Below are 21228 nucleotides of genomic sequence, written 5' to 3' on the forward strand. Positions count from 1 at the left end.
GACGAATGTCAATGTGTTTTATGAGTGAGTGTTGAACTGGATTCTTTGATATATCAATAGCACTCGAATTATCACAATAAACAATGGGGGGTTCACTCTTAAAATCATAATCTTCAATCATTTGGTTCATCCAAAGAAGTTGTGAACAACAACTTTCGGCTGCCACATATTCAGATTCAGCAGTCGAAAGTGACACACAGTTTTGCTTACGATTATACCATGAAACCAAATTATTGTCAAGGTAAAAACACCCACCCGTAGTGCTCTTTCTATCATTCACATCACCAGCCCAATCAGCATCACTAAAACCTACAAGGTTAGTGTTGGTTTCCCTCGTATACCATAATCCCAAATCCAATGTACCCGAAACATATTTCACAATTCTCATAACGGCTTTTAAATGGGTTACCTTTGGATCAGATTGGTACCTAGCACATAAACACACACTGAACATGATATCAGGACGACTAGCAGTCAAATACAAAAGACTTCATATCATGCTGCGATACATGGTGTTGTCAACACCAGCCGCAACACTATCTTTTCCCAATTTTTCACTCGAACCCATTGGAGTTTTCATGTTCTTAACATTCTCTTTGCAAAACTTTTTTACCAAATTTTTTGCAGACTTAATTTGACAAAAAAAAAATCCCATCATTTGATTGCTTAACTTGCAGTCCAAGGAAAAAAGTTAACTCTCCTACCATGCTCATTTCAAAAGTAGAAGACATGCATTCAACAAAACTATCAACATGCTTTTGAGAAGAGGAACCAAATATAATGTCATCCACATAAACTTGAAAAATAAGAATTTTACCTTTGGCCTTTTGAATAAAAAGGGTTTTGTCAACCTCACCTCGTTTGAAGCCAATTTCGAGCAAATACTCGGTTAACCTACCATACCATACTCGTGGAGCTTGCTTCAAGCCATAGAGTATCTTCTTCAACTTGTAAACATGATCCAAGTGGTGTGGATCCTTAAAGCCTTTGGGTTACTTCACATACACTTTCTCATTTAAAATACCATTCAAAAACGCACTCTTCACATCCATTTGGTAAAGTTTTATACACATATGACATACAATAGCTAGCAAAAGTCGGATTGACTCAATGCGGGCAACAGGAGCAAAGGTTTCATCAAAATCAACCCCCTCAACCTGAGTATACCCTTGAGCAACCAGCCTTGCTTTGTTCCTAATTATGTTTCCTGATTCATCAGTTTTATTTTTAAAAATCCATTTTGTAGCAATGACATTACCATGATCAGGAGGTGGAACCAAAAACCACACATCATTTCGGACAAATTGTTCAAGTTCTTCATGCATGGCATTTACCCAAAATTCATCATTCAAAGCATCATTGACATTCTTGGGTTCAATATTGGAAACAAAATAGGAATGCATTACCTGTGAGTACACGGAACTCATGCATACTAACCCAACCATCTTGCGGTAGTCAATTTTGTCCTTAGCACGGGTTTGCCTTGTTCCATGAACATCTCAAATAATATGTGATGATGGATTATTCTTCTGTATCTTGCTTGAAATTTCCTTTTCAGTAATCATCTCAGCTTCCTCAATATTTTGGGAATTTTCCTCATGAACAGTTTCTGGAGAAACCAGTGTTGTGTTTGGTGTTGCAACATCAGGAACAACACTGTGTTCTTCATGAGGAATTTCCAGCAAGCCTTCAATATTATCTTCAGCAATTTTTCCTTTGAAATTTGCACCATCATCAAAAACAACATTAATAGATTCCATAATTGTTCTGGTCCTAAGGTTATACATCCTATATGCATGACTATCTGTAGAATAACCTAGGAACAAACACTTATCACTTTTGGAATCAAATTTTGATAGGTGATTTCTATCATTCAAAACATAGCATACACAGCCAAAGATATGAAAATAAGTGAGATTTGGCTTCTTTCCCATGAGAATTTCATAGGAAGTCATCGAAGAACCACTTCTCAAATACACACGATTGGAAATATGACATGTTGTGTTTAATGTTTCTGCCCAAAATCTCTTGGAGATATTTTTTGAGCTCATCATCACCCTAGCCATCTCCTGCAACGTCCTATTTTTTCTTTCGGCAATTCCATTTTATTGAGGAGTTTTTGGGGCAGAGAACTCCTGTGAGATGCCCTTCTTATCACACAAAAAAGAAAAAGATGAGTTCTCAAATTCCTTTCCATAATCAGTTCTGATCCTTGCTACAGTCAAAGTATGTAGGTTAGTAATCTTGGTAAATAACTTCTTAAAAATATCAAAAGTATCTGATTTTTCTCTAAGAAACCTTACCCGTGTAAAACGAGAAAAATCATCAACACATACCAAGGAATACCTTTTACCTCCATAGCTTTCGACTTCCATGGGACCCATCAAATCCATGTGCAAAAGTTCAAGACACCATGTTGTCCCACAGTGTTGTAACACGGGGTGCGCAACACGGGTTTGCTTACCTTTTTGGCATGCACCACAAACATATGGAACACCAGACTTTAGATTTGGAAGACTTCTGACAGCTTTAAAATTACTCAGATTTTTTAAGGTCTTGAAATTCACATGTCCAAGCTTTTGGTGCCATAGACTAAACTCATCAACCTTTGAGTGTCTACATGTCAATTCCTCACCAAGTTGGTAGCAATTATCCACTGATCTTGTACCTGTTATAACACAACGATTAGTATTATCAAAAACTTCACAAATATTCTTATCAAACTTCACATGCAAGTCGTCATCACACAGTAGATTAATTGAAATTAAGTTTGCATTAAGTCCTTCAACGTGTAAGACGTTATGAAGCTTTGGAAACCCTTCCACATTGAGTGTTCCTTTGCCAACAATTCTTCCCTTTGCACCACCTCCATAGGTCACTCTACCACCATTTTGTTCAACGTAATCAGTGAGGTGATCTTTCAAGCCTGTCATGTGCCAAGAGCTTCCACTATCAAAATACCAATTACCTGCAGTGTTAGCTTTCAAGGAAGTATAAATAACAAAACATCTAACATCAGGCTTTTGTATCCAAACTTTATTCACAGTGGGCCTCTTTCTGCCAGTGTTGCTCTTGGTATTGGAAAACACGGGGGGCAACACCTGCTTAGATTCCCACACCACATAGTCATTTTTCAGCTTTCGACAAAAAAGCCTGATATGACCAGATTTGAGACAATAGTGACATACAAAAGGACGCTTCCATTGTTTTGGCTTAGGGACAGAAACATTCTTTTCAACAATGGGTTTCTTACCTTTCGAAGCAGTTGAACGATGGTTCAAGGAATCATTACCTTCCTTCACAAACACAGGTGTTTTGGAAGATTCACCAGTTTCAAAAACACTTTCTTTAAAACCAATACCAAACTTATCATTTTTACTCATAGTAAAAATGGAATCAAGTTTGCTTGAACTGGAATTAAATTTATCAAGTGTTGTTTTTTCTCTTTCAAGTTCAGAATTCAGCAACCCTAATTCCAGATCTTTCTTACTAATGAGAACTTCCAATCTAGCCACAGCAGCTTTCAATTCAGTATTCTCTTTTGCGAGGGTTGTGTTCAACTGATTCCTCTTGTTTCAATTACAGTACAACTCTTCATAGAGTTTTTGAATACCTTCCAGAGTATAAGGATCAGCTACCTGTTTTTCATGATTACTGGAATTATCAAGGTTAGAAGCAACAAAACAAACAGATTTTTGAACTGTGTTGCGTCCAGGTATTGCAACACCAGAGCCAACACCGAGTGGATTGATCTGAAAATTTTTCTTACTTTTCAGTAAAGCAGTAAAAGATATGAGATCTGCCTGTTCAACATTTTCTTGTTCTTCTTCCGAATCATCATCACTTAGAGAAACATTCATACCTTTCCAAAGGCGATTTGCGCATTCATAAGCATAGTGGTCATATCCCTTACATTCCCTGCATTGAACATTATCAAAATTTTTACTTGAGGACTGAACCTTACCTTCATACCTTTGTCGAGATCCCCGAGTAGCAGCAGGTTTTTGAGGCTTCTCTGAAGTAGGCAATTTAGAAAATTTTGAAGGTTGTGCACCTTTCACATCCTTCTTTTCTTTCATTACCTTGAGATAATCAGTGAACTTCTTCGAGATCAAAGCAATTGAATTCTCTTCAAGATCAGATTCCTTTACTTCCTGTTGAACTTCAGAAAAATCATTGTAAACATCATTAGAAACCTGAAAAGCAATAGACTTACCTTTGGAGTCATCTTCGACTTCCAACTCCATCTCATATGTGCGAAGAGAACTTATTAACTCATCCAAACCCATTATAGATATATCTTTGGATTCATCTATCGCACAAACCTTGGTGTGAAATCTTTTGGGGACAGAACGAAGCACTTTGGATACAAGTCTCTCGTTTGAAATAGCATCACCAAGAACAGATGCTTCATTTGTAAGGCTCTTCAATCTTCCATTATATTCCATGATGGTCTCTGATTCTTTCATTCTCATTTTCTCAAATTTTGAAGTTATGAGACGCATCCTTGTTTTCTTAACACTTGCCGAGCCTTCACAGTGGGTTTTCAGTTTCTCCCAAGCATCTCTAGCACAAGTACAAGTACCAATTAGATTAAACATGTTCATATCAACTGAAGTGAACATAGCATTAAGAGCTTTAGCATTATAAATAACCGCAGTATTCTCATCGACTGTCCATTGTGATCTTGGCTTTGGTCCTGGTACATCATCATCTCTCATAGGTGGTGACCAACCGTCAAGAACACGTTGTCAAGCCCTGGACTCAATGGATTGAATGTCCATGCTCATCTTCAATTTCCAAGGGCCGTAATTTGTTCCATCCAAAATAGGTGGACGAATTGCACTTGTGTACGGAGTGTCCATAACTAACCTGTAACACAAACCAGGAACTCACTTAGTAAAGTCAAGTAGTGGCTCTGATACCACGTGAAAGAAACGGTGTGCGTGGTTGGTTATGTAAAATAGGCAGTGTTGTCCTTTGTGTGGTAACACCACAGACAACACAGTACAGCGGAAATTTAAAGCGTAAATAAAACACAAGTAAATAATTTTGCACGAGTATAAAAACTCGTGCGAGTTCCTTAGGGCTAAATATTACTAGTAAACGTAAGATCAATCTTACAAAGCAATCCTAGTAATTTTACGAAAAGTCATTAAATCCTAAATTTTTCAACAAGTTAAGAAATCAAACTTGCATCCTAAAATACAACAGAGTATAAAAGAAATTGGATGCAACTCCCGTAGCCTAAATTGAAGAGACAGAAAAGATCTTCAACAACACAGTTCCCACAGTGTTGTCTCTAATGTCTTCAACACGAACGGCAACACGAGGACATGCAACAACGATGGTTGCAAACCTTGCTTCAGAATTCTTCAATGGAATTCTTCAGAGTTTGCGCAGAGAATTGTACGTCTGAAGCATTTTTTTCATCTTGTGCGTGAAATCCCCTTTTATAGATTAGCTTTCAAATCTTGAGGATTTTCTTAGATAGAGTCCTACAAGAATAAACAACTATATTTTAGTAGGAAATAAACTCTATCAAATCTTGCAAATCAAATCTTGATAATATCGAATTATATTATATCAAATAATCACCTTATCAAGACATGATTTAAACTTTGCAAATATATCTTTAACATAATCGATATATATGTATAGGATATTTATCATATATTTTATCTTGTCTAAAAAGCAAAATCTTATAATATCCAATTAATTAAGAGCCGAAAATATCAAGGAATAAAATTCCTTTCAAGCACACAAGACATTAAAATTAATTTTATCCTTGTGTTCAAAAAGTGCATAAAATTACAACTAAAATTATGTGAAAACCAGAAAACCTAAGATTTTAAAAACTGGAAATGACAATCGAAATTTACAATTAGAACTGAGATATATATGTTATTCTCTGCATTTGTCAAAAATAGATCGTACGTAACTCCATCATGTAAATGTTAACAGATGTCAGAGCTGAGAAGGGATCTTCATGTATATGCCACCATGGTATCCTTCTTTTTGGAGAACTTTAACACTCTCTTAATAGCCATGTTGTGCACTATTTCGGAAAGACCCAACTAGACTTAATGAATTGATTGTAAGAATTATGATACTTACGACATTCTTTACCTTTCGGTTATTCCTTTTTCGATGTCAACATTAATGATGGTTCCATTATGCACATTTTTTTTATCCAATTCAAAAGAATTGTTGTAGAACTGTCTCAACATTTTTTTATGACGAGTAAAAAACCAAATACAATAAACACAATAAATCACGATAAGAAATTGTGTGAAGATAAAATACCGAAAATTTAGTGAATGCAACCATTTGCACTTCTCAACTTTTTCTTAACAAAATTTCAAAACTTTGTTGATGAAAAGCTGATAAGTGCTTCCTAAAATCTCTCTCAAACACTACATTAATGACAAATGATTGATTTTTGCAGAATTTTGATGTCATTAGTGAAGTTCTCATTCAATATTTTTAGGGCAAAAATCCAAGGGCCAAAAAACATTGGGTGTCCGGTGTCCTGGCATAGAAATCCTCTACTGTTCTCCTCCCACAGCATTTGGTGTTGTGGGAGTTATTTATGGAGATTTCTTGATTTTAGCCATTTAGGAAAATTAATTATGTTAACTTAAGTGATTTTAAATTCTTGTTAAACTCAAATGTTAAATAATAGTTATATATATTCTTCTACGAAACTTGTGTTAATTAATGGGTAGAGTTTTAAATAATTATGTATATATATAAAATTATTTTTAAATTTATTTAATATGAAATAATATATAAAATTTAATTCTATTAACTTAAATTAATTATTTTACAATTAATATTATTATCGTTTGGTAATTTGAATGATTAGATAAATAATACATAGATAAGTAATGTAATGTAATAAAAAATTAAATAATAAATGATAATAAATATAGTATTTGATTTGATCGATAAATTTTAGCTTATTTTATTTGATTGATTAAATTTTATATAAAAATTTTAAATTATTATTTTGTCCTTTTAACAATAAATAAAATATGAATGATAATATTTAATTATTTATAAAAGATAATATAGTAATTTAAATTCAATGATTTGATTGATATAAAATAAACAATTAATGATTTGATTGATTTAAAATAAATAATTAATAGATGAATAATAATATGACAAGAAAAACGCGCGTTCATATAAGCTAAATTATATCGAGATTAATAATAACAGTACCAAACGGTTTAATCTTTTATTGTTAAAAATATTGATTCATTGGCAAAAAAATAAAAAATAAAAATAAAAATACTAATCAAATTCAGAAAAAATGATATATACAAAGTAATTTTTTTAACAAGTAAAAATTTAATATAATAATATTAATTGTAAAATCATTAATTTCACTTAATAGAATTAAATTATATATATTATTTCATATTAAATAAATTTAAAAAGAATTTGATATATATATATATATATATATAATTATTTAAAAAATGTACTCATTAATTAACACAAATTTCGTAGAAGAATATATATAACTATTGTTTAACATTTGAATTTAACAATAATTTAAAATTACTTAAGTTAACATAATTAATTTCTTAAATGGCTAAAATCAATTAATTTCCTAAATGGCTAAAATCAAGAAATCTCCATAAATAAGTTAAATAACTCCCACAGCACCAAATGATATGGGAGGATAACAGTAGAGGATCTCTATCCGGTGTCCTGTATATTTCAGTGACATTCCTTTGTTTGATGTACTTTTAATATTTTTCGCTCGAGTTTGTATCGTAATATTTGAACATATTTGGGAGTTACTTGAAAATAAAAGGTCGAAATATACTTATTTAATGTGTAATTATATTATATTAAAGCTCATGTTCGGCTCATTAACTATTGAACAGAATAACTTGATTTGAATTTGATTCGAAAAAAATTCTAACATATTAAGTTCGACTCGCATTCGATAATTTCAAATCCTAATACAATATTTTTCAACCCGATTCGAAAAACTCGCGAACCGCTTGATTCTTTACGCGGTTACGCCCCTCAACTTATTAAAATTTTATCATTGAAATTTATTTTATAATCATTTATATTACCTACATGCATCTCTTATAAATGTAATATATAATTTTCAACGATATTAGAATCCTTATTCTTCGGTTAATTTTTTTTTAGTAACTCACGTAGTTTTTTCCACCATGTAACTGAAACGGTCGCTTTTATCAAAAACTTTTGGTCAATTTCTGTAATATACGAGCTAACCCATGATTAATTAATTTCCCAAAACGAGCACATTCAATCCACTAAATTAACTACCCATTTTATATATTATTGATTGATTGCTTTTTATCTTTATCCTTAGAAATAAATAATAAATAAATAAACCAAAAGTCAGAGTCTTTATATACTTAATTAATATATATTCAAATTTGCAAAAATATATGTTTCTTATAGTTGTGCCGTACCTTTTTTTTTTTTTTTTTTTTAGCGTGATAGGACGACCTTTCGAATTCTGTAGTGACACAAGTCAATTCGTATCATAATATACTCTAAGTAAATCAATTATATGGAAAAACTTCAAAGGGGAAAAAAAAGAAACTTCAAATAAAGTTTGCTCAATATATACAATTTTGGGTCATAAATTATATTTCGAGGGTAATATCATTATTAAACTGAAGATCTAGAATGAGGTTTACACTGAGATACAATTGATTCATATTATAACTTGGATTAACAATTTTCGTAGAACTGTAACAATTAGGCACTGTTTAGTTTGAGATATGATATAAGTAATATATAAATAAGTAATATAATATAATAAAAAATAAATAATAAATGATAGTTAAAATATTATTGGATTTGATCGATAGATTATAGTTTATTTGATTTGATTGATTAAATTTTATATAAAAATGTTAATTGACTATTTTTTTTTTTAACAATAAATAAAATAAAAATTGTATTATTTATAAGGGGTAATATAGTAATTTAAATTCAAAGATTTGATTGATGTAAGATAAATAATTAATGATTTGATTGATGTAAAATAAATAATTAATATATGGATAAATAATATGATGAGAAGAACGTTGGATGTGATGAGATGAGTTATACATAAATTAGTAATATGATGAACAGAACGGTGTCTTATAGATTAGTTGCTATCGAAGCTCATTATGCAATTGTGTTTGTTTGGGCCTGGGCCTGAGCCTGGTGTGTGACACATTGGTTTAGAGAAGGTCGCAAACAAAAATACCAAAAAATAAATGTTATGCAGGGTAAAGTGCTACGTGGGTGAGAGCAACATCTTGAACTTGTGGGACAAAAGTGCTACATTACAAGAGTTGCCTCTTGAACCCGTAGGAACCATCACTCGATTCCCCAAGCTGGTGGACCATGGATTTAGGACATGCCACGACGAGAAAGTCGCGTTAGGAATAATTGTAATACTCTTGTCATTGAAAATTTAAAATGAATTAATAGTGGATACAATTGACTTATATAACAACTTGATTTAATTATTTTCATAAAAAGGCGATCATATATAGTTGCTATAGAGACTCAATGTACACTTGCCCATGTGCGTCTTGGGCCTAAGACGCGATATCAAGTAGAAAGAATCTGACTAATATTCTTATAATTTAAATTTGGCTTAATGAAATGATATCCAAATGATCAAACTGGTTCAATGAAATTATTATGATCAAGTACTTTTTCTCTTGCTTCATTCAAGATTTAAAAATAGAAAAGAAAAGGAAAAAAAAAACTATATTTAACTCCAAAACTTCAATATGCAAGTATGATGGGATATTATTCAATGTGTTTTGTGGTACACCGATACCAATGTGCACCATTAGCAAGTGAATACAAGTTGTTTACTGTAAATGCGCACTGTCACTAATCAATTTGTAACTTCTCTTTTCTTCATGTGCCACTCGATGTTACTAGACTGGATTGAGCCGATTTTTTATGGTATTAAACCGGTTTCGAACCGTGGGATAATGAAATTGAACCATCTTGTAGGAAATCTGATTGGACTTGATTGAATTTACGAGACGAGGAATTTAATCCAATCCGAAACCGAGATCGGAATCGAATTGAAGCAATTAAAACATGATTGGAATCAATATTTCATGTTTTCCATCAAAAATTATATTTTGCAAAGAAAAGCAATGAAAAATGAAATATATTAAAAGATCGGATTTAACCGGATCAGATAAAAATGTTTCATGATTCGTCGTCAAGCAACTCAATCCAATTCAACACTTATGTTAGATTCAATACCATCCGGACCGATCAAACCGGTTCCGGATCAAAGCGGATTAAATTGGATTTGATTTCTGTGCGAGTAATAGGGCTCTTCATCCTTGTTTCATCCAACAAAAACCTGAGATGGTCCATTTATGTATTGTTAATAAATATTATTGTGTAAGCGAGTTAGCTAAGTCAATCATGTAGGTCTACTTTCACTTTGGTCAGCCTCATGCAATCAATGGAAGTGCGTGGTGGCCACACGGTTTTCGGACAAAATAATTTTTTTTTATAAAAAATTAGGGCAATTAAACTTTTAAAACAAAAGGGAACATATTAACAATTTTCACCCAAGTTCAGATATATGTATATTTTTTTTCAACTTCTTATATATGTTTTGGAATTTGTAGACGTTTTATTTGGTAAATAGGTATATCATGAGATAAGTCTCACTTATTTACACCTGCAGTGAGAACTAATATTTTTTTCATGAGTCAGGTCGAATTGAATATTTGTTTCACAATTTTTTTGTGTTTTTTGGTATTAATTAAGTAGATCATATAGTCTACCAATGGTCCAATATATATATATATATATATATATATATATATATTATTCTGGGTGCAAGTGCTTAGCATTAATTAGTTCCAAGTTCGCTTCGCTTTCAGGTATTTGAATCTTTTTCTTTTCCCTCGTTCAAGTCGAACCTCAACAGGGCTCAACATTCGCTAATTTCTTTAATGCTTGAAAGAATAATATCCACAAAAGATATAGAATCTTTACCCAATTTAGTATATTATTCATTCAAATATTTTTTACGGTAATGGTGAAACTAAATATGTTATATTTTTATATATCATTTCACACAAAATCTATATAATAATATTTTAAAAAATAGATTATAAAATTATTAGTCAATATATGTATGTGTATATATATATACCCCACCCCAAATCATCATTCCTAAAGCGAATTAACTAATGTTTCATTTTAAGATAGTCTAACAATGTCTTGTTTGAATGATCTCACTCATGTATATAAATCATATATGCATTTTCCCAGACCGAAGGAATCATTGGTCTTTCGAATTAAGTTTGCCTTCTACCTAACAAAACAAGGAAATTAATTAATTCCTCTTACTTATATTCAAGTTAGTTTGCAACCTCTAAAAATAAGTGATTATGAATTTTTTTTTTAATTAATTTGATTCATTGATGCCATCCTCTGAGCACAACAATTTCAATTTATATAGAAATATATTGCATTTAATATACAAAAAAAATGGGGAAAATTCTGAAATTGGCAAAACTACAATCATAAATAAAAATCAAACTATTTTTTTTTTTTTTTGAGCTCGGGCGCATTGTATCCCGACAAGGAATGAAGACGAATAGGGTTAATTAGGCCATGGTGGTGATGGTATTGAAATGTGCGCACACATATACCATAATAATGGAGGAACATTGGCTGATTCTAAAGGGATTCCCCTTTCCATATTCCCTCACTGTTGTGTGTTTGAATAAATGAAAAGATACGTCACGCAACACAACCATTTCATACGCCTTTTTGGCTTCCAAATGTAATTGTGGTGCTTGCACTTTGTAAAGTTCTTTCCCACTAAGGGTGGCTAATGTGTGCCAATAAAAATGGAGAATATTCACTCCAATTTTGAATGAGATCCTTTCCCGTGAGTTTGGATTTCTGGCACATCTCTGAGCAAGAGGGTACACTACTCTTAAAGTTATATGCCTTTCCATTTGTCCTTCATGCCCTTCATTTCTCTCTTTTCTCTTCTTTTATGGAAGGTGACTCGAATCCAAAACCTCACGCATGAAAATAAAAACCAAATAGCATCGTTGGTATATATGTTGATCAATTAGTTACGAGTGTGTATTTTCTTGTCATTTTAATTACACCGTATATCAGTCATAACTCATAATTGATTCAACCAATGGAAAAATTGCAATTATAAATGGTTGTGTGATTGTGCGATTCAATAAGTTAAATAATATATACTATCAATCCTAGCATTCTATTTTTATGTCGTGTCCAAGTTAGTGCATGGAGTATGTGAATTTTTGGTCAGTCGATTTTCCTTGCCAACACCTTTTCGAATTAGTCTGTCGCGCAGGACTTGATCAGTGTGGTTTATCTGATTAGCGTAGTTTGCAGGATATTGCGTTAGTCCGAAGGTTTATCCAGAGCGCACTAAAGATAGCGCTGTGGGTTCTCACGTCACGAAAAAAAAAAAAAAAAAAGCGAGTGATAGTGCTCTCAAGGGTTAGTGGGTTTGATTACCTTTATCAGCATCTTCTCCAAGTAACATATTGTGCATGACTTGTCTAATACCGTTTATCTAATTAATTTGATTTGCAGACTGCTGTATTGACCGGTTATTCAATACGCGTTATTTCGTAGTAACTACAAGTTTTCGGGTCGTATAAAAATAAATGAACAACTATTACAATTCAAGTATATATATATAGAATTAATATTGTGTCGACTGTATATGAAGACATACTTAGAGAGCATCACATTCTAATGCACTCTACACACGATGATCATAACAGTCGAAAGGAACAAGGCATTGTGGATCACACTACTTGTGGTAGTAGTTAAAATAGGCATTCCAACTCATATTTAATTTGACTTTCTTCGAGTGGAATAGATTTTGAATAGCTTCGCATTATTATTCTATTTCCAAGCAAACACTTGCCTCATTTTTGCGTCTTCTTCGTTATTTTATTGGGCCTAATCCATTGAATTAATGCCTTGAGTTGAGGGAACCATACTTTCTGTCAAAACAACATAGGTTGAGTAGTTAGGGTTCAAAGGCCCAGATATAGGTTGGGCCCAACTTCTAAATATTACTTTCAATTTCTTTCTTTCTTTATTTTATTTTCTTTTTAAAAAAACCTAATAAAACTTACCCAATTTTTAAATAATTATAAAAATTAGAGATCTTATGAACATATTGCTGAGGTAAACTATTGAATTCTAGTAAGTCAAATCATTCGCATAAATATTATTATAAAATCTTATGAGAATGTCTCACGGATTATTTTTTCAGAAAATATACTTTTATTTCATTATATCTGGTGTTAATTATATTAGTATTTCACCTCTACGATGCACGAAATATTATTTTATATAATTGAATATTAAAATTTTTACGTACGAGCATTTGAATAAATAAATAAAATATAAATAATTAAACTAAATGAATTATAAATCCTACAATTAGAAAACAAAAAAAAAACATTTATTCTAAAATTTTTGAAAAATTTTCTTAAATATTGCGTCATTTGTCGTTCTTGTTTTCTTGTTCCGATAATCACATGTCAAAATTATTAGATCTCTAGCTAAAATCTAGATACAAGGTCGTACAATTGACATGACTAAAAATAGGGTAGTTGTTCAAAAGAATTTCTAAATGAGATAATGATTGACTCCGATTTTTGTTGATTGTCATTGTGTATAATACGATCAAAATATATTGTTTCCGTTGGAATCGAAAAAGGAAGTATTTAGATCAAAAGGGGTCGATGAAATTAATGAAATAAGCACTTCACTTTTAAGACTCACATCACGTCCTCTCATAATTTGTCATTCCAAAACATGGTTTTCAAGTCTCATCACGATCAATCTAGTTTCATTTCATAATCCAAGAGAATGATTTCAAAACTTGTTTTTCGAGTTTCATCACGTTCAATCTAGTTTCATTTCATAATCTAAGAGAATGATCTATGTTTCGCAGCAACATAACCTGAGTTCCAACATTCAAGCCTAATTCGTGATTTGATACTCCATAGCATCCAATCAAATTTCACATTTTGAACCAAAAATTGGTACATTATCATTTATAGAATTTATGAGAATTTTAATATATATATATATATATTGACAGAAAAATTAACGATTTCTCTAAGAAAAAACGACCAAATTTAAATTTTTGGACCGAAAATTAATACATTATCATATGTAACATTGATGTACACACAAAAAATAATTGAAATAAAAAATATTAATAACATCAAATCAAATTTCACATTTGAGCCGAAATATAGTACATCATGAAATAGCATTCGCAAATGTTCACACATATATGACACCAAAAAAATAAAAGAAAAAATAGCGATAACATCCGATCAATTTCAAATTTTGAACTGAATATATTTTGATGTATATCACTTATGAAAATTTTCATATATACACAGACACAACAAATTGATTGAAATTAAAAAATTAGTGATAACATCCGGTCAAATTTCAAATTTTGAATCCAAAATTAGTACATTGTCATATTTAGCATTTATGTAATGTTTGTACAAATATGGAAATAAAAAACTAACATAAATGAAAAATCAGTGATAGCATCCAATAAAATTTTAAATTTTGAACAAAAATTAGAATATTATCATTAATATTATTTATGAAGATTTTCACATATATATGTACATCCAAAAATCATTTGAAATTAAAAAGGTTGTGATATTATTCTATCAAATTTTCAAATTGAAACAGAAATTCGTACATTATTATACAACATTTATGAAAATTTTCAAGGACACAAAAATTAAAGAAAATAAAAAACAATAATAACGTCAGATCAAAATTGAAACGATTGGCCAAAAATATATATTATATAATTTTCACATATATATAGACATAAAAAATTAAGTGAAATTAAAAATAATAATAAATCAAGTTAATTTCAAATTGTGAATTGAAATTTGGTTAATTAACATATATATAAAATTTATGAGTTCGCATATATATCTGAATACAATAATTAATTTAAATTTTAAAAGTAATGATTATATACTATCAAATTTCAAAATTTAAACTAAGAATTGGTATATTATAATATACAACTTTTATTTTCATGTTAGGAAAATTTTTCCATATAAGTGGACATAAAAAAAAAGACAAAAACTCATATGAGACGGTCGATGTCTTACGGGTCGTTTTTGTAAGACGAGTATTTTATTTGGGTTATCCATTAAAAAATATTATATTTTATGTCAAAAGTATTAATTGTTATTGTAAATACGGGTAGGGTTGACTCGTCTCATCCGTGAGACCGTCTCACAGTATACCTACTCAAAATAAATGAAATAAAAAATCAGTGATAACCCCTTATTTGGGTTATCCATGAAAAATATTGTTTTTTATGTCAATACGATTATATTTTATTGTAAATATGGGTAGGGTTGACCCGTCTCATGGATTATGATCCGTGAGACCGTCTAACAAGTCACAAAAAACCTACTCACTATCATTATATATAATTTATAGATATTTTCACATACATATTGAGTTAATGACACACAAAAATTAATTGATATTTAAAAATAATGATAACATCCTATCAAATTTTGTAAATCGAAAATTTGGTACATTATTATATATAATATTTATGGATATTTTTATACGCAAAAAAACTAATCAAAATTAAAATAATAATAATGTCTAATTGAATTTCAAATTTTGAACTGAAAAACATCATCATCATTATTAATCACCTTTTTTTAATAATTATGTTTTGACATGAACTTACTATGTTTGAAGATAACTTACTATATATCGTATAAATCTAAAAAAAAATATTGAAATATACGATTAAAATTTTTAGACCCAATATATCGTATTTAGAATTTATAAAATATTAAATATATATTGACACAAAAAATTAAATGAAATTTAAAAATATCGATAACATCCAATCAGATTTCAAATTTTGAATCCAAAACTGATTCATTGGTAATATATAATATTTATCAAAGAAATTTTCACATATATATGGACACAACAAAATTTAATAAAATTAAAAAATAATGATAATATTTAATCAAATTTCAAATTTGAACTGAAAATTGATAAATTATCATATTGATAAATATTTTTTATAGTAATTATTTTTTGTGATAATATTTTTCAAATATGACAAAAACTCTTGTTATATATAATAATGATTAATAAACCAATATTTTTCACGTCTATTAAAAAATATGATAAACCATTACAATATTATTATTTGTAAGTGATACATAATTAAATATAAAAAATTAGTCAAATAAGAATTATTTAACATAATACAATTAATATGGACATTAAATGCAATTTCTATTTTAAAAATATTGATTTAATCAAAAAAAAAGTTGACTCCGAAGGAGACCCCATCCCACATGAGTCAGAGGTCCATTGGCTCATTTAGGGGTTAAATCGAGGGATGTGCACGAGCGGCAGAGACCTGAAGGAGGGAACAACGTGGCAAATCTTCAGAGCATACCCCACAATATTTCAGCAAGAAATATACTCCACACGAGGATCGAACTCGCAACGCTGAAAAATTTCTTTCCACGTCACCTTAGGCCTTACCAACTCGCCTAATGTATTTAATATGGTTGGTAGTAACAATGACAAAGATTTCCTTTTATATTTTATCACTTTTGGCGGGAACTACAGTTTTTTTAGTAAAAAAGTATTTCACCCGTGCGATGCACGAATTATATCTTGTGTATAATATAAATAAATTGGATTAAATAAAAATATTGACAATAAAATTAAAATATAAACAAATTTAATTTTACAGTGAGTAATAAGAATAATATTTAAAAAATGCTTTTTAAAACGGCAAAAATTCTTAAAACAAAAATATTTCGTGTGATGCACATGATGTTATTTTATACAATTAATGATAAAAAATAGTAAGAATTAACATTTGAACGAATAATCAAAATATGGATTATATATATCATATAATTAGAAAACAAACAAATTATCTTATAAATTTTGAAAAATTTCTTTAAATACAACGTTTATTGTTGAATTTTTCTTGTTGGACTTACTATCACATATCAAGATTTTAAAACCCTTATGGTTGCATGTATGCGTGTTCTCTAAAAATGAGAAAAATCATAATAAATCAAAGTTAGATTGATGATAAAATAAATCACAAAAGGTTTTCCATAAAGAAAACATAACAAATCGAATTAAAATAGAAGATGAATATAAATCACACAAAGTTTGTGTACCTCAACATCTTGGAATAGGTATATTCCATTGTCGGATCTTCCTAGCTTTTATATGGAGGTAGATCATAACAACATATTAATCGTAATTTCAGTGCTCAATGTCAGTCTGAATGATTTATTTCACGAATAACTTTGAACAAATGTGTCATTTCGCGTGTACCGAGTTAAGACTATGTTGTGATTATTTGATTGAAGTTGAAAATATAACTATATTTATACAATTATTGTGCTCAACTCAATATTAGAAATGTTCTATACTTCTGTTATTTTTTAGATTTTATAGTATTTAAGAACGGACTGAAATTTCATTAGTGATTTTGTATAGTTTTTAATTACGGATTTATAGATGCAAATATTATGTAATTTTTAATTACATGAATATTGTGATTAAGTTTGGAATTTGAATTTTTTTGTAAAGATTCCTTCTTAATCAAAATATGCCAAATATAAAATAACTGATTTAATAATTTGTAAAAGTATTATTTTTTTAAACATTCTTTTTTTCCGATTTTGTTCTTAAAATTTATATTTTTCGAATCTTAGGTTGGATTTAACTTTAAATGTTTATTTATGATTTTTAAATTTTGTTTTGAAAGAAAATATTATCAAGGGAATGCTTAAATCAGATAATTATTTAAATAATCTTGTGTAATTTTAAGTGGATATATATGTATATAAATAGATGCAAATATTATGGAATGTTTAATTGCATGAATATTGGGATTTAATTCTGTAATCAAGATCGAAAATATTTTATATTTTTGTTATTTTTAGACTTTATAGTATTTAATTGCCGGCTAAAAAATCATTATTGATTTTGTATAGTTTTTATTTACGGAATTATATATATATATATATATATATGTATTCAAAGATTACAGAAATATACACAAATATTAAGAAAATTATATAATTGTATATATATATATTTATAAATATATATATATATATATATATATATATATATATTTGTGTGTGTGTGTGTAAATATTCATACGTAATTAAATATTGATATATATTTTACGAAATGATGTTTATATGTCTATATATATATATATATATATATATATATGTTTATATTTATATTATAAATTTTTCGAATCTTTGATTTTTTTTTTAAATGTCAATTCATGATTTTCAAACTTTTTGGAAAAAAAATATTATAAATGGAATGTGAAATCAGGTAATATTGTAAATAATCTTGTGTAATTTTAAATTGATATATATGTATATAAATAGATGCAAATATTATGTAATTTTTAATTACATAAATATTGTGATAAAATTTGGAATTGGATTTTTTTGTAATATTCCTCCTTAGTCAAAATATGCGACATTGATTTAATAATTTGTAAAAGTATGATTTTTTAAATACAATATTTATATCCGGTTTTGTTCTCAATATTTCCATTTGTCGAATATTAGGTTGGATTTTAATTGAAATTCTTATTCATGATTTTTAAATGTTTTGGAAAATAAAAATATATTAGAAAGAGAATGCTGAAATCAAAGGAATAATGAAAATAATCCTGTGTAATTTTAAATGTATATATATGTATATAAATATATAGATACAAGTATTACGAAATTTTTAATTACATGAATATTGTGATTTAATTATGAAATTTTTTATTTCTGTTTTTAGAAATACGGTTTTGACGAGATTTTGCCAAAAATGGCAAAAACTCCACTTATATATATAGATATAGATATGATTTTAAACCGAAATATTGAAACATCCAATCAAATTTTAAAATTTGAAATATCTACTCAAATGCCATATTTTGAACCAAAATTATAATATATATGTCATTAATGAATTTTTTAAATACACATATATGTAAAATTAACTAAAATTAAATTAATAATATTTCAAATAATTATTTTAACTTTTATTGATAATATTTATTTATTTATTTAATTATTCAAATTCGTAATGAGTAATGACTAATCAAATTATATATTTACTTATTTTGTTATTATTTGTTAAAATTTATATCTTTTATTATATTGTTATAATTATCTATGACATTTATCAGAAAAAAATTAGTTATGATAATATTTATTATGTTTATCAAGTGTGTAAATATAGTACTATTATTTTAAAATCAATATAATATAATTACTTAAATATATGAGAACTACTTATGAATATTATTATTTTTTAAAATTATGTCAGTTATTGATAAATAATAAGCAAATAATTGATAAATGAAAAATAAAAACTTTTCATTTAAAAAAAATTAATGAAATTTCTTGATTCGTTGCAAATATTTTTAGTTATTTTATATTATCAAAACTTTTAAGTTAATTAATATAAATTGTTTTGAAATTTTAATATAAATTTGGAAAGTTTTGAAATTAATTTTAGATTTCGTAAATGTATATAATTAATGTTAAAAAATAATTTTTTTTTATAGTACTACACATATTTTGGCTTGAAACTACTATTTTAAGCAAAAATTCTGTTTTATATATATATATATATATATATATATAATAATAATAATAATAATAATAATAATAGAGTAACATTCTTGTGAGACAGTCTCATTCGTGAGACGGGTCAACCCTACCCATATTTATGATAATAAGTAATACTTTTGGAATAAAATGTAATACTTTTTAATGGATAACTCATACAAGAGACCCGTCTAAAAAAAATGACCCTTGAGACCGTCTCATAGGAGTGTTTGTCATATATATAGTTCTTTTATGGCACCCAACACTATATGCCCACTTCATGCCCACCATGGTGCCCAACACTATATGCCCACTTCATGCCCATCATGTACAAGTCAACTCATCAATTGTACCGGTCAACTCATTTATAGTACATGGTGGGCATGAAGTGGCATATAGAGTTGGGCACCGTAAAAGAACTCTCTCTCTATATATATATATATATATATATATATATATATATATATATATATATATATATATATATATATATATATATATATATTATCCGTTCCAACTTATGTTCTTTATTGTATAGTTGTTAATAATTTATTGATTTATTTATTATATTGATCACATGTACAAATATATTAATATTATTTTGTTTAACAATCACTATACTCACATAAATATATGATAAATAAATATGAATATTATATTCTTAAATTATATCAATTATTGATAAATAATAAAATAATAAGGAAACAATTGATAAACCAAAAATAAAAAATTTAATTAAATGTTTCAGATATTTAAAGTTATTTTGTATTCTCAACATTCTTAGTTTAAATTTTAATATGATTATATGAAGTTGGAAAATTTTGAAATTAATTTTAGATTTGGTAGGTAAATATAATTAATGTTAAAAATTATTTTTTATAGTATACATGTTTTGATGAGAAACTACTATTTTTGGTAAAAAAAACTTTACTTATATATATATATATATATATATATATATAGAGTTCTTTTATGATGCTCAACACTATATGCCCACTTTATGCCCACCATGTACAAGTTAACTCATCTATTGTACCGGTTAACTCATCTATTGTACATGATGGACATGAAGTGGGCATATAGTGTTGGGCACCATAAAAGAATATATATATATATATATATATATATAGATGAACAAATATATCTTGATCTAATTATAATAAATCAATAAATGTTTTTTAAGATAATAACTCCATAGATTTAAAAATAAATAAAACATTTATAACAAATTAATTGATACAAATGCTATAACACATTTTGATAATTGAAAAAAATTATATATTTATATAAAAAAAATCGAATGAAGATGTGCACCATGGCTAATTTACCGTATCGGTCTGGTTTCGAATTCTTAACGCTATATTTTGAACCCAACAAAATGGTATCTATTTGATTAATGTTAAATCAATATAAAATCATAACTAATTAAAATTTCAAATATATAAACACACTCCTATTAAAATTATCTCAAGAA

At 28.3% G+C, this 21228-nt stretch overlaps 1 protein-coding gene across 1 annotated transcript; it reads right to left on the reverse strand.

Moving 5' to 3' along the window:
- Window positions 1–1499: 1499 nt before the first annotated feature.
- LOC140890239 (uncharacterized) lies at window positions 1500–4721 on the reverse strand. Its single transcript, XM_073297998.1, has 7 exons — window positions 4326–4721; window positions 3965–4154; window positions 3863–3918; window positions 3639–3752; window positions 3329–3569; window positions 2480–2926; window positions 1500–1714 (listed from the first exon to the last, which is right to left on the reverse strand). The coding sequence occupies exons 1-7, from the start codon at window positions 4719–4721 to the stop codon at window positions 1500–1502; spliced, it is 1659 nt and encodes a 552-aa protein (XP_073154099.1).
- Window positions 4722–21228: the final 16507 nt, after the last annotated feature.

Source organism: Henckelia pumila, chromosome 3, assembly GCF_033568475.1.
Source record: "Henckelia pumila isolate YLH828 chromosome 3, ASM3356847v2, whole genome shotgun sequence".
NCBI lineage: Eukaryota > Viridiplantae > Streptophyta > Magnoliopsida > Lamiales > Gesneriaceae > Henckelia > Henckelia pumila.

What these genes read in the sequence shown, in the direction of transcription:
- LOC140890239 (XM_073297998.1), bottom strand. Translation starts at nt 4,721, where the DNA reads ATGAGAGATGATGATGTACCAGGACCAAAGCCAAGATCACAATGGACA. An exon ending in CCAAAAGATTTCACACCAAG is followed by an intron (nt 4,155 to 4,325) that starts GTTTGTGCGATA and finishes GAAGTTCAACAG; the next exon opens with GAAGTAAAGGAATCTGATCT. An exon ending in CGCAAATCGCCTTTGGAAAG is followed by an intron (nt 3,753 to 3,862) that starts GTATGAATGTTT and finishes AAAAATTTTCAG; the next exon opens with ATCAATCCACTCGGTGTTGG.